The 14,435-nt window shown below is 46.1% G+C and overlaps 1 protein-coding gene across 2 annotated transcripts in view; it reads left to right on the top strand.

The window, feature by feature from the left end:
• The first annotated feature begins 714 nt into the window (after positions 1-714).
• Positions 715-14,435, top strand: part of Tamm41 (TAM41 mitochondrial translocator assembly and maintenance homolog) — a 31,820-nt gene continuing 18,099 nt past the window's right edge. Inside the window, exons 1-4 of one of the 2 annotated variants that reach the window (XM_028753598.1) lie at positions 715-934; positions 3,494-3,676; positions 6,614-6,706; positions 13,071-13,221. In XM_028753598.1, coding sequence (XP_028609431.1) covers positions 800-934; positions 3,494-3,676; positions 6,614-6,706; positions 13,071-13,221 — 562 coding nt within the window. In that variant the 5' untranslated portion in view covers positions 715-799. Of the gene's footprint in view, positions 935-1,942; positions 2,153-3,493; positions 3,677-6,613; positions 6,707-13,070; positions 13,222-14,435 lie in introns of those variants that run through there. The other variant, XM_028753597.1, reaches the window with a different exon arrangement.

Below are 14,435 nucleotides of genomic sequence, written 5' to 3' on the forward strand. Positions count from 1 at the left end.
GAAAAGGCATGGACCAGCCCTGAAGAGGCAAGAAGTCTTCTCTGATCCTAAAATTGATCATAGATGTGAGGGAATCTTTATACAATATGTTTCCTTTTATAGTGCATTTTATTTATTATGAGACTTAAAAGAGACTTTTAATGTGAAGAAACCACGACCAGTTTCTAGCAATCACAATCCCCTGGATGGGCATGTTTTACATTTTTTTGTTTTTCTAAATTTTCAAATTCTCCAACAACTTAGTGCTAGAGGTGACCACTGCACAATATTGTGAATGAGGTAGTTCATACCTTCATCCTAACCCTTGGGAGAAAGAGGCAGGTGGATGACTGTGAGTTTGAGGCCAGCCTGGTCTACATAGCAAATTCCAGGGCTGTTTCACAGTGAAACCCTGTCTGGAAAAATATGTCATGCTTCAAGGCCAGCCTGGTCTACAAAGAGAGTTCCTGGACAGCCAGGGATACACAGAGAAACACTATCTCAAAAAATACTTCAATTTACGGATTATTTAATTAATTAAATTAATTAAATGGTTTAGTAACTATTTGTGGTTTGAGTGCTACAATGGATTTGCAAGGCTCTATAGCAGGTTAACAGTCTCAGAATGGACCTGCAGTGTGCTCCTCCGCCGGCTAGAGGGCGCCACGGAGCCTCGGCGTGCCCGCAGGTCGCCAGCTGCCGCTCTGAAGCGCGCGTGCGTGGAGGGGCGGGCCGGGCGGAAGCGCGGTCCACACGACCGAGAACTGCGAGCCCAGGGTCGGCTAAGCACTCTCTGTCCTACCGCCGGGCCTGCCCGCCCATGGCGTTGCAGGCGCTGCACAGCTCGGGCGTGGGCCTACGTAGGATCCTGGCTCATTTCCCGGAGGACCTGAGTTTGGCCTTCGCCTACGGTTCCGCGGTGTATCGCCAGGCAGGACCCAGTGGATACCAGGAGGTGAGTCCGAGGCCCCCTATTTCCCTGACCAGTCAGTCCCCTGCCTGGCACCTGTTCGCCCTCGCCGGTCCCCGTGTGCCTTCCATCCCTGCGGAGCCCCGGACATGCCAAGAGACAACTAGCAAAATGTCCCTCGGTGTGAGCTGAATTTGGATTTTCCTGGTCAGGGTTGGCTGATGGCTGGTCCCAAAGTCACAGTACTGGAATTAAAGGCTCGTGCTGCCATGCCAGGCAAATCTATATGTTTACACTTACTTAGTGGTTATGTAGCAAGCGCACATGCACCTCTGCACACACTTGAAGGTCACAGGAGGACTTGAAGGAGTTGTTTCCTTGCACTGTGTGGGTCATGGTAGGTTGAACTCAGTTTCTCTGGTTTGGCAGCAAGTGCCACTATATGTTGATCCATTACCAGCCTGAGCTGAAAGAGTAAGTGAGGGATGAGTAGTCTGTCTCCATCAATCTAAGTCAGAAGCGATGAGGAAGAGGTTTTGGCATTGCAGAGTCGTGGTGGGAAGGGAAAAACAAAGTAGCAGGCCCTACTTAAGTGTTCTCACCCTTTGTCATTGGAGTTTTCCAGAGCTTTTTAGAAATACACAGACTGATTTTTGTCTACAGGGATTGATTTCATTGGCTTAGGACTTTAGCAGTGTGTAAAACATCCCAGGTGACTAATTTGAAACCAACTTTGAAAATCCCATCTAAAGATAAAGAGAAAATGCAGAGTGATCCACGGGCTTCCAGAAGTTGATGTAGGGTGTAGGGCCCAGGCAGGTAGCACATTTATTCAGCTCAACACATTGAACGGGAGTCTAATTGGGATTAAGCCTTACTGCTCCAGAGTTGACTGAGAAATAGCAGTACAAGTCTCAGTGTGGTCTGCAGAGATCACTGTACAGATTACAGCAGGGTGTCCTGGGTCAAAATCCTAGTCAGATCTTTCTTCCAGTTAAAATTCACCTCCTGGTGTTGCTTGAATTTCTTCTGTATCCTACCTATTTTCTCTAACTTGGCCGCATATGGGAAAGTATGGATCATGGGCATATAAGAAATTGTGAGTTGTCCAGTTACTTCATATACATTATCATAATTATAAATTTTTTACCATCGTCCGTCAGCCAGGCATTGTGGTACCCACTTGTAACCCCGGCCTTATGGAGACAGAAACGGGTGGACCCCTGGGGCTTCCTGGCTCCCAGCACACTTGGCAAGCTCCAGGTCAGTAAGAGACCCTGTCTCAGAAAAACAAAGTGGGTGGCACATGAGAGCTACAACCAGCCCCCTCTGACCTGCAAACATGGACTCATACATCTGTACACACATGTAACCGTGCCCTGTCCATGTTACCTCCGAATCTTAAATAATATCACCAATGGTTTAAGGTCTGCCTGGGAAACCACAGCATTCTTTAACCTCGTGAGAGCCACCTTGTGGGTTTTCAGTGAGGTTCTCTGAGCTGACCTAGGGTTCTCTCCTAGAAAGGACCCTTCTTTTCTCTTCTTTTTCATTCTTTGCATTCATGCCAACAAGTCTGCTGTATTCTCCATGACGTCGGTGCCTGAGCTAATAACGCCATTTCATGTCCTCATCCATAAGCTCTCTTCCCTTCATCCAACTCCTCTGGGAAGTTCTTTACTGTGGAAAATCACCCTGGTATCATTTAGTACTCCATGAGTCTGTTTTGTTACACCAGAACAAATGGGGGTTCTGGAGCTCGCCTGGCTGACCAACCTGTAGGGAATAGTTTCCACTAACGTGACAACCTTTAACGTGAAGTGCGTTACTTCTCCATGCTGCATCCCCCTCTTACATTCTTCAGAACTCATAAATGTCACATCCGAGAAAAATCTTTCCTCCTCATTCTCCTGATCTAATTTGTTCTGAGTGTAGTTGGTATGTTAAGCGTTCCTATGTAAAGTCAACTAGGGCATACTTTGTCTATCTTTAGTGATGGGCTTTTGAGCTCTCTGCCCTGAAACCTGTCAACTTTTTTTTCCTTAATATTTTTTAAGCTATGTTTTAAATACTTATGTGTATGAATATTTTACCTGTGTGAGTGTATGTGGACCACATGCATGCCTAGATCCCACAGAAGTCAGAAGAAGGCATTTGTGAGCCACCATGTGGGTACTGGGAATCAAACCTAAGTCCTCTGCAAGAGCAGCCAGTTCTCTTAACCACGGAGCCACTTGGGTCTCCTTGGGCTCTGCAGCCTTGGGCAAAGTGCTTTCCCCAGCCCTTCATTTCCTTTCCTATACCACTGGAATAGTATACGTGCCTGATGGGATCATTTTGGAGATAAACCAACTCATTGTATGTCAATCGATCTGACAAGGGCTGACACATAACACATGGTAAGTGAATGTGTGATATCATTATTTGTATGGATGAAAGGCAAGTCTGAGTTGCTCTGTGGGACCTGCTTAGGTTTCTAATAACAGACAGCCCTAGGTCTTCTGACCATGAAATGTAATCCTGTAGCACTTTGGAACTTTGAGTTAGTTCTTTAATGTTTTTGTTAAGTGGTAGTGCTGAACTCTTTGTTCCTTCACTTCCCAGAATCCCATGTTAGACTTAGTGTTCACAGTAGACGACCCTATTGCCTGGCACGCAATGAACCTGAAGAAGAATTGGAGCCACTACTCCCTCCTCAAACTCTTGGGGCCCAGGATCATCTCATCTGTCCAGAATAATTACGGTGCCGGAGTCTACTTCAACCCCCTGATCATGTGTGACGGGAAGGTAGGCGGTTGTAATTTGGATGGTTATAGAATCTCAGTGAAATACTATATCCACATTCTCAGGAAACAGCCTCACCCGCTACAGCTTCCTCTTCTTCTTCTGTCATTGACTGTACCTGGTATCTAAGAGCATGGCTGGCTGTGATTTGACTTTATTTTATCTTTTTGACCTTTGGTCAAGTAGGTTTTAATCTGTTGGTCACACTGCTTTATTGAGTCCTGGGTAGGGATGCACATTTTGAGGACTACTGTCTGGGAAGTGTGGAGAAGCAGTAGGACCACTGAGGACCAGGATAGTGATGGCATCTAAGAGGAGGAACAGGTACTACTAGGAAGTGAAGAGGGTGTCAGGTGATGTCAGGGAGCATGTGATGTCACTTGATGAAAGGGAAGCTCTTGGTGTCGGTAGGTGGGTAGGATTTGAGAGTTTCATGTTAGAGGGCAGGTAAGATGTTTGGATCCCCTCAAAATAGATCGACTTATGTCAGGAACCTTACCTGTTATACATAACACGCCAGGCACTGTCGGTATAGCTTAGCGACATTGTACTTACCTAGGTCCTGGGTTTGACCCTAGCATGGGGAAGCATCCTAGTTTCTCAGAGGGCTGCTGGGGAGGTGGGAGATGGGGTCAGGGATGACCTGTGGGGTTGCCTGTGCCAGCACTAATGCCGATTGCTTAGGGCAGTCTAACCTTTACAGGTGTGTGAGTCTCCTGGGGATCGTGTTAAAGTGCAGGTCCAGATTCAGTTGGTCTGGGATGGAGCCTGAGTTTCTGCATATTTGACAAGCCCCAGGTAATGACCCTACAATTGGTCAAAGGTCCAGGCTGTAAGGAGCAGAGGTGTGATTGTGAGCCTGTGCAGTGGCATGTCTGTTATCTTAAGGTCACGCCCTAACTTTCCTTCTTTATTTTAATTTTGTTGTCATTTTGTTTTGTTTTGTTTTGTTTTTTCGAGACAGGGTTTCTCTGTGTAGTCCTGCCTGTCCTAGAACTCACTCTGTAGACCAGGCTGGCCTCGAACTCGGAGATCCACCTGTCTCCGCCTCCTGAGTGCTGGAGTTAAAAGCGTGCACAGCACACCCGGATTTGCATTACTTTACTGGTCGTTTGTGCACCTGCCTCCTGCTCTATGCAATAAAGGAAACCTCAGTTCAGGGAGGGGAAGTGACGTCATAAGATCATGCAGCAAGGGACAGTTCCCTGAACTTCCAGGCCTGCAGTGTCCCTGGGACCTCTCTTAGCCGCCACTTATCTGAAGCAGCACAGTCTTATGCTTCCTTCTGTATTGTACAAAACACATAGTTTGGTTTTTTCTTTGTAATTAATAATCTGCCAAGCCTGTCTTTGATAAGTAATTTCCAAACAACGTTACAAGCTCAAGTAACCAGATGTTTGTTCATGATGGTGTGCCACAGTAGCTGTACTTTCTAATTGAAATTTGTTAGCTACTTTTAAAATGTTTATAGCCTGAGAAGACTAGTTAGATATTTGTTAACACAATTAGGAAGCTGGGAAATCCACGTTGGAGTTTTATATAAATTATTGTGGAAATGGCCTTGTCTATAATTCCATGTGCTTAGCTGATGAGAAGGTTTTCATCTTTGGATGTTAATTTGTAATTGTCCCCATTTGGAAGAGTCAACAACACTGAAAGTCACTGTCAGGAAAAGGCCAGTGAAACTTTAAAAAAAAAAAAAGAATTACTTACTTATTTTATGAATAATAGTACACTGTAGCTGTCTTCAGACACCCCAGAAGAGGACAGCGAATCCCATTACAGATGGTTGTGAGCCATCATGTGGTAGCTAAGAATTGAACTCAGGACCTCTGGAAGAGTAGTAAGTGCTCTTAACTGCTGAGCCATCTCTCCAACCCCTGTGAAAACTTTTAATGAAAGAAGAGTTTCTAGTATTTTGCAATGCAAAGAATTTCAGAAGTCCAAGATGCAATTTTGGAGTGTAGTTGTTAAGCCCTTAGGGTTGTCTGTTATTTGAAACACTTTGTCATCCAGGCTGACTCCAAGCTACTCCTGGGTTTAAGCAGTCCAGCATTCCACCAGGTTCTGGGATAGCAGGTCTGTGGGCATGCATTACTGTGCCCAGCTGCAGGACCTAGCTCATACTCTGCTGGTGCAGTGTCACCGTCCGTGACTTGTCATTTACTGTCATTGGACCTCAATTTCTATTTAAGATTTACTCTGTGTGTGTGTGTGTGTGTGTGTATGTTTCAGTCAGAATCGAACTGATAGAATTCACTTATGTCTTTCCATCTTGTGGGTTCCAGGCTCACACTCAAAGTCATCAGGATTGGCTGCAAGCAGCTTCCTCTACTGAGCCCTTTCACTGGCCCCTGGCACTCAGTTTCTTATTTCTCAAATGAGGACCATTACCTAAATCATCACTTCTGAAACTGGAAGGATCTAGCATTTCGGACTGATACTAGACGGTGTCTAAGAGCCGTATTGTCTTTAACAATCATACATATTAAAATACTGGCCACCTCACTTCCTGTACCTTGGGAGCCAGGTCAGTCTTGGCACTAAATCTTTGGGAAGTTGTGATAGAGATGTGTGGTTTTTGTTTGTTTGTTTGTTCTCTTTTCTTTGTTGGTTTTTTTTTTTTTTGGAGTGGGGTTGTTGTTTTGTTTTTATTTTTCCAAGTTTCTCTGTATAGCCTTGGCTGTCCTGGAATTCTCTTTGTAGGCCAGGCTGGCCTTGAACTCAGAGATCCTTCTGCCTCTTCCTCCTGAGTGCTGGGATTAAAGGCATGCACCACCAACACCCAGCAAGATGTGGGTTTTTGAAGGGTAGGTATTTTAAGTTGCTTAGGACATCAGCATCCGACCTGGACAAGCCCTTAGCCATTCCCTCACTTGTGCTTGTGGAAGCAGCAGCCTGAAGTCTGCTTTTTTGTCATGCCCATGTCCTCTCTTGCAGCTTATCAAATACGGCGTTATTAGCACCGGCACTCTGATTGAGGACCTCCTGAACTGGAATAACCTATATATCGCCGGCCGCCTCCAGAAGCCGGTGAGTCTGTGCCCTTCAGGTTGCCACAGTTAGCATCCTCACTTGTCTGTGAACTTGACCTCAGTTATCTTTACGAGCTCATAAGTATGGAATTCCAGGAAATAAAAATACAGGTAGAATCCTCTTACCCTCCATGACGTTCATCATCCCACAGTATAAAGAAATTACCCTGTGATGTTGTACCCTAAGAGGAGATGACATACGTAGCATGTATACATACATCTTTATGCATGTAATATGCATGTAAGCCACATAGTGGGCTTTGTCCACTCCTGGCAGAGACTCCTAAATCCTTAGAATTCCTAGATGGAACAAAGGTACCACAGCTGTCACCACTGAGCCACACTGCCAAGCTGGTGACTCTGGATGAGCCTCTGCTTAGCTTCAGGATAGGGCTGATTAGCAGAGGAACCAGCTATGTGATGAGAGGGCTCCCCTGCCCAACTCCAGGAAGGAGAAGGGATGCTGGAGACTGAGTAACTCAGGACAGGCTGTGAATTAGTCAGTCATAGATAACAGAACAGCTGTCTGGAGAGACGACTCCCTGGCTAAGAGCACTGGCTGCTCTTCTGGAGGACTCGAGTTCCGTTCTCAACACCCATACAGACATCTGTAACTACATTCCCAGGAATCCGAAGCCATCTTCTGACCTCAAGTACCAGGAATGCAAATGTCATGCATTCCATATGCAGCTAAAACACTCATACACATTAACATGGCCAGAACTGTGTCTGTGGAGTGGTGTGGCACATTTGTGTGCTTCTTACACATGGGTGTGCATATTACACGTATGTGCTTGGGTAAAGACACAGCAGAGCCTTCCCTGTGTCCTGTAGTCTCTACTTGACTAGATAGTACGTGCTGGAATAGGAACCCAGGGCCTGCTGCAGACTGGTTGACACTGTACGGCTGAGCGTCATCCTATTCCAGGAGAAACAGTTTTGAATGTCCGAGAGCAGCAGGTGCACTGAAACTGTTTCACAGATATTCACAAGAAATAATGTTATGCTTCATGATCATATCATTTCAAGGTCCTATGACTAGCAAAACCTGATGTTGAGGAAGTTGCTACAAGTGAAAGTATTTTAGAAACCAAAAATAGCCATTTTCTGTTCCAAGTTTTCTTCCTGATTCATTCTTGCTTTGCTTTTCCTTGAGACACAGTCCTGTCATGTTCCCCAGGGTAGCTGGACTACAGGTGTGCACCACAGTGTGTGCACAAAGCAGCAGGTGCTCTGCCACTGGCTGATTGCTGGGATTTGATTTCGGTGGGGTTTTTTTCTTGACATATATCTGTTTTTGCAAACCCTGTAGCTTAATAAGGCAGAAGAGGGTGTGAAATGAGAAGCCTCAGGTCTCAGTCTTCTGCCACTCGCTACCTTCATATGCACATACACAGTTGGAGTTTGTCTCTAAATCTCAGTTAACCCACCTGTACAGTGGAGGTAGTAATCCTGCTCTGTCTGGAAATCAGAAGCAGGGTTGTGTGCCCAAAAGGACTCGCCTCTTAGAACCCAACACACCTAGTCTTCATGTAGCTGCATGCCACGCACGACTCGCTGGCTAGGTCTCCCTCACCTCGGGGTAGTCCATCTGTGGATGCACATTCCCAAGTGTTTGATTTAGAGAATCTCAGAAGTGCTCTTTCCTCTCAGTGTTCTTGGCTGGCTGTTACTTTTACATAAAATGGAATTGAACTAAAATGTATGGGTACAAATGTGTCTTTACTATACTTTTGCCAGGAATACTTTAAAACTTTTTCAAGAGTTTTTTTTTATTTTATGTAAATGGGTGTTTTGCCTACATGCATGTTTATGCACCACATGTGTGCAGTGCCCATAGAGGCCAGAAGATGGCATCTGCTCCCCTGGAACTGGAGTTACAGACAGCTGGGAGATACCATGTGGGTACAAGAGCAGCCAGCGCCCTCAACTGCTGAGCTATCTCTCCAGCACTTTAAAAGTAAGCTTTTTTTTTAATTACCTTTTAGAAACCAAAAATGCTATGGAATCATAGAGTAAACACAATAGCCTCTGAGTTGTTTGTTATGCTGGGGATCGAACCTAGAGCTTCCTTTGTGCTCAGCATGTGTCCTGAGCTGGGGGCCACAACTGTCTGTAACTGTACTTCCAAGGGTCTGACATCTTCTGGTCTCCTTGGGCATTATACACGTATGGTATGTGTTCATAATGGGTGTAAAACTTACTCATACACATTAAGAATCAGTAAATAACTTGAAGTAAATCATTGACGATGATACTTGAGCGCCTTCCGCATCTCCTTGACTCTCACTCCTGTGGGAATAATCTGCCTACCTCTTCCCGTTAGGATCCACAGTCAGACTTTTTACCTGTAGGTGGCAGCAAACACTTGTGACACTTGAACAAAGGTGGCATCTTCTACAAGCAAAATGAGCACGTGTCTTAAAAAGGAATTCTGAACTATGTGAACGCTTTGTCTTTATGTTCTAAAAGGCATCGTATCAGATCGTGTCGTCTAGAGCTTGCAGGGTGTCGGGCTTGCAAATGGAAAGGGGATTTCTCACCCACTAGCAAGTGTTCAAAAGGAATATAAAGGATTTGGAAAGATGGACATTTCTAGAAAGAGTTGACTGTAAATTAAACTTCTATTACACTTTTGCTTGGTATGGTGGTGCATGCCTTTAACCCAGTTCTCAGGAAGTGCTGCCAGGTGGCTCTCTAGTTCCAGGACAGGCAGGGGGCTACACAGTGAGACCCTGGATCATAAAAAAGAAAATAAATTTTAAATAAAAATGTTATATTATACTTTCCTGTCAGCTTGCCTCATGATTGAAAAGATACAAAGATACCTGTTTTTATTTCCTGGATAGCTTTAAGTTCTGAGTCAATCTCTCTCTCTCTCTCTCTCTCTCTCTCTCTCTCTGTGTGTGTGTGTGTGTGTGTTTGTGTGTGTGCACATACCCATACATAGTGCAGGACATGAAACCCAGAAGGCTAACACTGAGCTATATCCCAAACCCTACAACAGATATTTTTGCAGAATCATGGAATTTGAGGTGTTTAATGGAGCTAGGCATGATAATACAAGCTTTTAATCCCAGTTCTCAGGATGCAGAAGAGGTAGATGGATCTCTAAATTCCAGGCTAGCCTGGTCTACCTAGCATTTAAGCCAGCTAGGGTTAAACAGTGAGCACTGTCCCAGAAAATATAAAGTAACTAAAATGACAGCTTTATTGAGAAAAAATTCACATGCCATATGATTCATCTGGGTATAGCATAAAATTGAGTGGTTTTTAGTATGTTCACCCTTGGGTGATTTTTTTTTTTTTTTGCCATGTTGTAACTTTATTGATTTATGTTCTGAGGATAGAAAAATCCCAATGAATTAGGAATTGGGAGACTTGGTTACTAGTTCTGACTCTTCAGTACTGTGAGCCAGCTTTTGGGCATCTCACCTTTGAAATGCAAAGATTAAGCAGTTCATTTAATGACTCAAAAGGCAGCCAAGTTTCGTCTCTGCATGCTGAAGGAATAAAAATGAAGACTCCCACCTCAGTTGTCCTAAGAGCCCACAGTCCAGCAGGCAGACCAGGCTGGAGCCCCCACGGCCTGAAGCAGTGACGTCTTAGAGCAGTCCCTGCCCCGGTGTTGAGATCGGAATGTCACAGGACTGTGCAGGCTGGGTTCTCTGAGACTAAAAGTTCACTCTGTACTTCAAATAGCCTCTGCTGTCACTGCTACACTGGAGTCCCTCGAGTAACTCTTTTTTCCTGGCTTGAAAGGTACTCACAAATCTCCCCTTTGAAAGACCCTTCAAGGGTCGCCCTTCCTCCCTGCAGTTGGGATTGCTAATGCCGTGTGTGCAGTCCAGGTCGGAGCTTTCCCAGTAGGTACAAACAGCTATTCACAATGTGAGGACTTTCTCCTTTTCCCAGGCCTCTCTGGCAGGGCCCCAAGTGCTCACAGCTTTTCACTCTAAACAACAAATAGCACTGCTACGAAGACGAGGTCCTAGTTCACCTTTCGCTGGAGAACCAGAGCCGCACATTTTCCCCTTGAGTAAGGATGCTTTTATTTTTCACTCGCTTAACCTCAAATAGCAAGCAGACTGCTCTCCGACAGCGTAAGCAGAGCAGCCTTCTTGGAGAACAAGTGGTATTTTGTTAACTAGGAAAAGACGCCCAAGGTTATTCGCTTCTTTGCATGTTTGAGTTATTCACATCCCAAAATAGCTTCTGTAAAAGCCACAGAAATGTACACAAAGGAGGTTGTGACACTCTTCAGAAGGATTTGGTAGATGAGGGTAAGGATGGGAATTTGAATGTCCAGAGGCATCATGGGACAAATCGCAAGCTCACTAGGCTTGCGCCGTGTCTTCCAGGATCCAGAAAAAAGGCTGGAGGATGATAATAGGAGTTATTTTAGAACCGGAAAGTAGGGACACTGTGGGTGTGACTAGGGAGTAAGGTGCTTGGACGTGGAAGATCCTGGGTTTGATCCATCCTTAGCACTGAAAAAAGGGGGGGGAGGAGGGCTGTTTTAATGTCTGTCAAAATGAGAAATACATCCCTGACTGAATGCCTGCATCAGTCAGCCTTGGGCTGTCCTACACTGAGGTTTACTTTTACTCCATGAATGCAATGATACTAAACTCACCAAGTGTTGAAAGGCTTAATTATGGATTGTTATGTTCTCGGTCGTGAGGGCGGAAGAGGTGTATTTAATCAAATGGCTTTGCCTCTCCTGTGGTGTATGAGGCTTGTGTGGTATAAATAGTCCCACTATTTATAGGAGGTAGCACACTCCTGTAGCCTCAGCACTTAAGGGACAGTGGGGCATATCACCATAAGTTCAAGGCTAGCTACAGAGCATACTCTAATATCAGAGTCGAACATGGTGGCACCTGCCTTTGATCTAGTCCTCGGGAGGCAGAGGAAGGAGGATCTCTTGAGTTTGAAGCCAGCCTGGTCTACATAGCAAGTTCCAGGCCAGCCAAGGTTACATGGTGAGACCCTGTCTTTAAGGTAGATTGCTTGGCTTATTTTCAGGGCTCCCCGAGGCCTGCCTAAGTAGAACATGAAGGTAAACTGCCGTTAATGCTAGAAGGGAGAGAAAAAAGCCTAAAGAGGTAAAAGCAGAGACGATCCTGCTCTGCTCCAGAAACCTAGAGGCTTGAGCCAGCCAGCAGGTGTGTGGGATCCCTGCTAAGGCCGTCTTATTGCTAAGTATTATGCCTGTTGTCACGGAGTAGGAAGCAGCAGAGCTGGGGACTTGAAAGATCCAGTTAACCACGGTGCAGGCTTGAAAACCATGAGTCTCAGAGCAGACTGGGTGCCATGTGGCATCACTTGGAGTCGGAGCAGCTCCCGCTACATCGGAAGGAAAAGGCCCTTTCATTAAGCAAGCATGATGGTCACCGTGGACTTGGATCGTACACACCTTTGTGACAGCGCTTTGAAGGGATTTGGGTCTGGACTTGACTCCTGAGAACTCAGTGACTGGCCCCAGGCTCCCAATTGAGAAATGCCTCAGTCTCACTCCAGACAGCTTCAAAACTCAGTTTTTGTCAGTATTTCCTTTTGTTATTTTTATTTATGTACATGTGAATGTTTGTGGTGGCCAGAAGAGGGACTCAGATCCCTTGGAGCTAGAGTTATAGCACCTGTGAGCCACCTGTATGGCTGCTAGGAATTGAATCCGGGCCTTTGGAAGAACAGCAAGTATTCTAAACCTCTGAACCATCTCTCCAGCCGCGTGATTGCTCTTTTATAGTTGATTTTGTTTCTCTTTGCTCAGTCAAGTGTAAATCTATGTATCTACCAATAATAAAAGAGTAAATTCTAAATAGCAAAACGCCCCCTTCTGCTCACAGTAAATGAACGATGAAGTGATAAGGTGCTGAAGTGTGACTCTCCAGGACATTTGTTCCTTTCCAGAGCCTATGGTGAGTTTTCTCACTTAAGAATACTGGGGCTCGAGAGGGGGCTCAGCGGTTAAGAGCTCTGGCTGTTCTCTTCCCAGCAACCATTTTGGGCCTTGCAACCCCCTGTAACTCCAGTTCCAGGGCGTCAGACGCCCTCTTCTGGCCTCTGCAGGCACAGCAAGCACATGTTGCACGTGCTTACATGCAGGCAAAACACCTATGCACATAGAATAATTTTTCTTAGTAAGAATATTAATTTTGTTTCCCTCAAAATGATTTTTTTTCCCATGTCACAATTTCTCTGACTTTGCCATTCAGCAGGAGACTCTGGAGTCTCTCATCAGAGTCACGATGGCTTCATGTCACTGGGCTTATGGCTGACGGTAGGCAGAAAGGACAGCTGGTGTCTGAGCAGCCCCTGCCTCTGCAGTGCCCTTCTCACCTCTCGGCTCTTCCCAGGTGAAGATTGTTTCAATGAATGAGAACACAGTCCTCAGAGCTGCCCTGGACAGAAATCTGAAGAGCGCAGTGACTACCGCCTGCCTCATGCTGCCGGAGAGCTTCTCCGAAGAAGACCTGTTCATAGAGATCGCGGGGCTCTCCTACTCAGGTCTGTATGCTGTGTGCCCACCATCCCCAGGGAGACTTCCAGAGAGTTGACGGTACCAGCCTCATGCCCAGACAGCTGTTAGTACATTTGGGGTGTGGCCCAAATACTTCTAACCAGTTCGTGGATGACTGGTGCTCCTCCAGGGATCCCAGCTTGAGAACTAAGGCCCACTGGTGTTCTTTCCATGTACCGTGGGGCCCCCCGCCCGCCCCCAGCTGTTCGGAACTGTGTTGCACCATCATATCCCTGGTCAGCCACACATCCCAGTCTGTCTTTCCTGTGAGTAAGCAGGTTTTCTTCATGACAGCAGCGTTCTCTGCCTCGTGTGACATCTGCATGTGTGAAGCTTGTGAACATAACCTGCTGCCACCTAGGACTCTCACAGTGCCCTTCACTGTACCAGTGACAGGGTGGCAGGTCCTCAAGGCCACTGCTTCCCACATTCAAACTTAAAGGCTCTTCTTTCTCCACTATTTTTTTTATTTTGAGGGCTGAGCGTAAAGCCAGTGGCAGAGTGCTGACTTACACAAGAGGTCCCTGGTTCGGTCCCCACAACTTCACAAAGAAAAAGGGGCTTGAAAACGACTCCCTTAAATAAATACCGTTTCCCAGTGTTTAAGTCAAGAACCCCAAGAGCACAGCAGAGGTGCGCTTCCTGTCTGAAGCCCAGTGCAGATAAGGTTTCGTGGAAATGTGAGACTGTGAGGGACTCTGGAGGCCTCGTTCTCCAGTCTTCTCCTACAGCTCGTCCAGCACAGCACAGCTCTCATTGCAGCTGGAGAGAAAGGAAATGGGCTCGCTTTGCCTTGGCTGCCTCTTGGCTTACCTGGCAGCATCCCGCCCCACGAGAACCCAGGCCGAGTGGTCTGGCTGCACACCCCATGCGTGGGCCTGAGAGCACCGAGGGAGAACCTCTTCTTAGCTCAGTTTTCCCCTCCAAACTTTATGCTGGAAAAAAAAAGGGCCCAAGTCCTAGCACCTGGCTGACTGTGGCCCACAGCTTTGCAGTCACTCCATTGTCCCGTAGAGTGAACGTCACCATCATGCTGGGTGGATTCTAGAGTAGTTATTGTTAAATGATAAACCTTGACTGGGGTTTATCAAATTATATAACAGTTTTCACCTATTTATGAACTGTTTTCTCCCCCTCTTCTTTTCTTCTTCCCTCCCTCCCTCCCTCCCTCCCTCCCTCCCTCCCTCCCTCCCTCCCTCCT

Source organism: Grammomys surdaster, unplaced genomic scaffold, assembly GCF_004785775.1.
Source record: "Grammomys surdaster isolate TR1022 unplaced genomic scaffold, NIH_TR_1.0 125950, whole genome shotgun sequence".
Classification (NCBI taxonomy): domain Eukaryota; kingdom Metazoa; phylum Chordata; class Mammalia; order Rodentia; family Muridae; genus Grammomys; species Grammomys surdaster.